This window comes from Austrofundulus limnaeus, unplaced genomic scaffold (genome assembly GCF_001266775.1).
Source record: "Austrofundulus limnaeus strain Quisiro unplaced genomic scaffold, Austrofundulus_limnaeus-1.0 Scaffold569, whole genome shotgun sequence".
NCBI classification, from domain to species: Eukaryota; Metazoa; Chordata; class Actinopteri; order Cyprinodontiformes; family Rivulidae; genus Austrofundulus; species Austrofundulus limnaeus.
The window spans coordinates 196,158-198,412 of NW_013952971.1; the positions used below are offsets into that span (position 1 = coordinate 196,158).

General features: G+C 41.2%; 1 protein-coding gene across 1 annotated transcript; it reads right to left on the reverse strand.

Annotated features, from left to right (window-relative positions):
• Positions 1-1,512: 1,512 nt before the first annotated feature.
• Positions 1,513-2,255, reverse strand: LOC106530866 (CD209 antigen-like protein E; the record flags this gene model as incomplete). The annotated part of the gene is given in 5 exon segments (XM_014026575.1): positions 1,513-1,617; positions 1,723-1,847; positions 1,934-2,005; positions 2,082-2,192; positions 2,243-2,255. Coding segments are annotated over 5 exon segments (426 nt in total), but the record flags the coding sequence as incomplete, so codon positions are not given.

The window sequence follows — 2,255 nt, forward strand, 5'->3', positions numbered from 1 at the left end:
GTTAGTGCTTTAGAATTAGGGGACCTACATATTTGAATTAGTGTTTTAGGGTTAGTGGAACTAATTTTTAGATTAGTGCTGCCTACCATTGGTGGAAATATATTGCTCTGAGTTGAACTTTGTTGTGAATTGGCACTGTATAACTGAACTAATTAAAAAATAGAATTTCATCCTGATTCACCAAAGCTGGCAGCACTCTGTGGGTCATCTTCTTGGAAACAGAAATAATCCACTATAATAATAGCCAGGCAATGATTTGGTACTCATTAAGTGATGGTACTTAAGATGGCATCAATACAACAATATAAAACTACTTACATCTTTCATCAACAGGTTTCCAAAAACAGATAAACCAATAAAATCAGTGAAATCAAGGAAACAAGTATCTAACAATATCCGTGACCTCACAGGAGCAGGGTTTATTCAGAAATCACATGAAGATAATTTCCTGTTTCTCAGGAAATAAACCAGAAGTCTCCTAATAAGGATGAGCTGTGTGTTCCCCAGTAATTTCTGGTAAACTATTCAGTTGTTCTTGAATAGCTACTCTTTGGTGTCATTGGTAAATAATCAGTAGTTCCTGAGTAGTTACATTTTGGTGTCTGGTAACTACTCAGTAATCCAAGAGTAGTTACTCTTTGGTGTCCAAAGAATATCTACTTAGTAACTACTCCGTAATTCCTGAGTAATTACTGACATAAGTAGTTACTCTTTGATATCCAAAGAGTAACTACTTAGTAACTACTCAGTAACAACTCAGTAATTACTCAGTAGTACCTGGGTAATTACTCTGTGGTGTCCAAAGAGTAACTACTCAGTGGTTCCTGAGTAGTTACTCTTTGGTGTCCAACCAGTAACTACTCAGTAACTGACCAGTAACAATTTTTTTGTGTACCCTAAAGTAAAGTGAAGCACCCGAAAGAGTAGTTACTGAGGAACGAATCAGTAACTACTCAGTAACTACTCAACAGATACTGAGTAGTTACTCTTTCTGATTCATGACATTTGAATCATTCAGTGTTTCTAGTTTTTTCACTTTCATCTGAGCCTGGCAACCCGCCTGCCAGAACTCAAGCCCTCCCGGCCCCACCAGGACCGCAGCCCAGGTACGGCACAACCCCAGAATCCTAATCTCCCAACGCCCACCCCAGCACAGCCAGGCCACCAGGTCAACGACCCATGACAGACCCCCTGAGAACCCGCATGCAGAAAGAAGAAGAAGAAGAAGAAGAAGAAGAAACCCCCCAGAACCACCAACGTCCCCCCAGGCCGAGAGCCCCCCTCTACCCCGCTACTTTTTCTATCACCATCTGCACACAGTCTTCATCTTCTTCATTTTCATTCCATTCATCTAGTTGTCCAGAAGACCAAAAACTCAAACTTAAAAAGAAATAAGAAATAAAAATAATGAATAAAAAGTAAACTGTTAATCTGATATTCTTCAGTGGGTGTAATTTTTTAATTAAAATAAAATGTTTCACATCATTCAAACCTTTCATTCAGAGGAGATCCGTCCACCCACAACCAGCTGCCTTCTGTCTCCAAGTCCGTCAGTCCGATCCAGAACCAGTCTTCAATACTGATCATCTTGTCTCTCAGTCTTCTCACCAGAAACTCCTGAGCAGTGAAAGAATATAATATCTCTGAGACTTTCCTGACAAGAAGAAACTTGATGAAGTGATGAAATGTGTGAGAACATGAACCTGCAGCAGTGTTTCATACCTGCTCCTCTCTGCTGTCGATCTTCACCAGGTCTCCTCCAACATCTCTGCAGAAACTTCTGCTCTCAGTCCAGTTGAGCTCATCRGTGTCAAAATAATAACAGTTTCCTCCATGTTCCTCCCAGCCTGCTCAGGAGAACAAAACCTTCAGAGTTGAGTTGATTTGGAGGCTGAAACATTTAGTCTGATTCTTTCTAACCCTGCTGTCTCACCTGAGAGGTTTTTCCACAGAGCTTCATTCTCCTCTCTCAGGGTTTGGATGGACTGATTGGCCGTCCTCAGAGCTGATTAAAGAGAAGAAGCAGTTATTTACGGGCACAATTTAAAATCCACCAGGAGAATAAATGAAAATCAACTCACAGTGTCTGATAAAAATGATGAGAGCAGCAGCCAGCAGAACACAGAGAACCAGCAGGACTACAGTCTCTGATGGAAGCTTGGAGTTTCTCTTTGGTTTTTCAGCAGCTTCACCTGAGGAGCATTTAGAGGAGAATCACATCAAGAGCTGGAGCCAGACTCACAGCATCCAGCCAT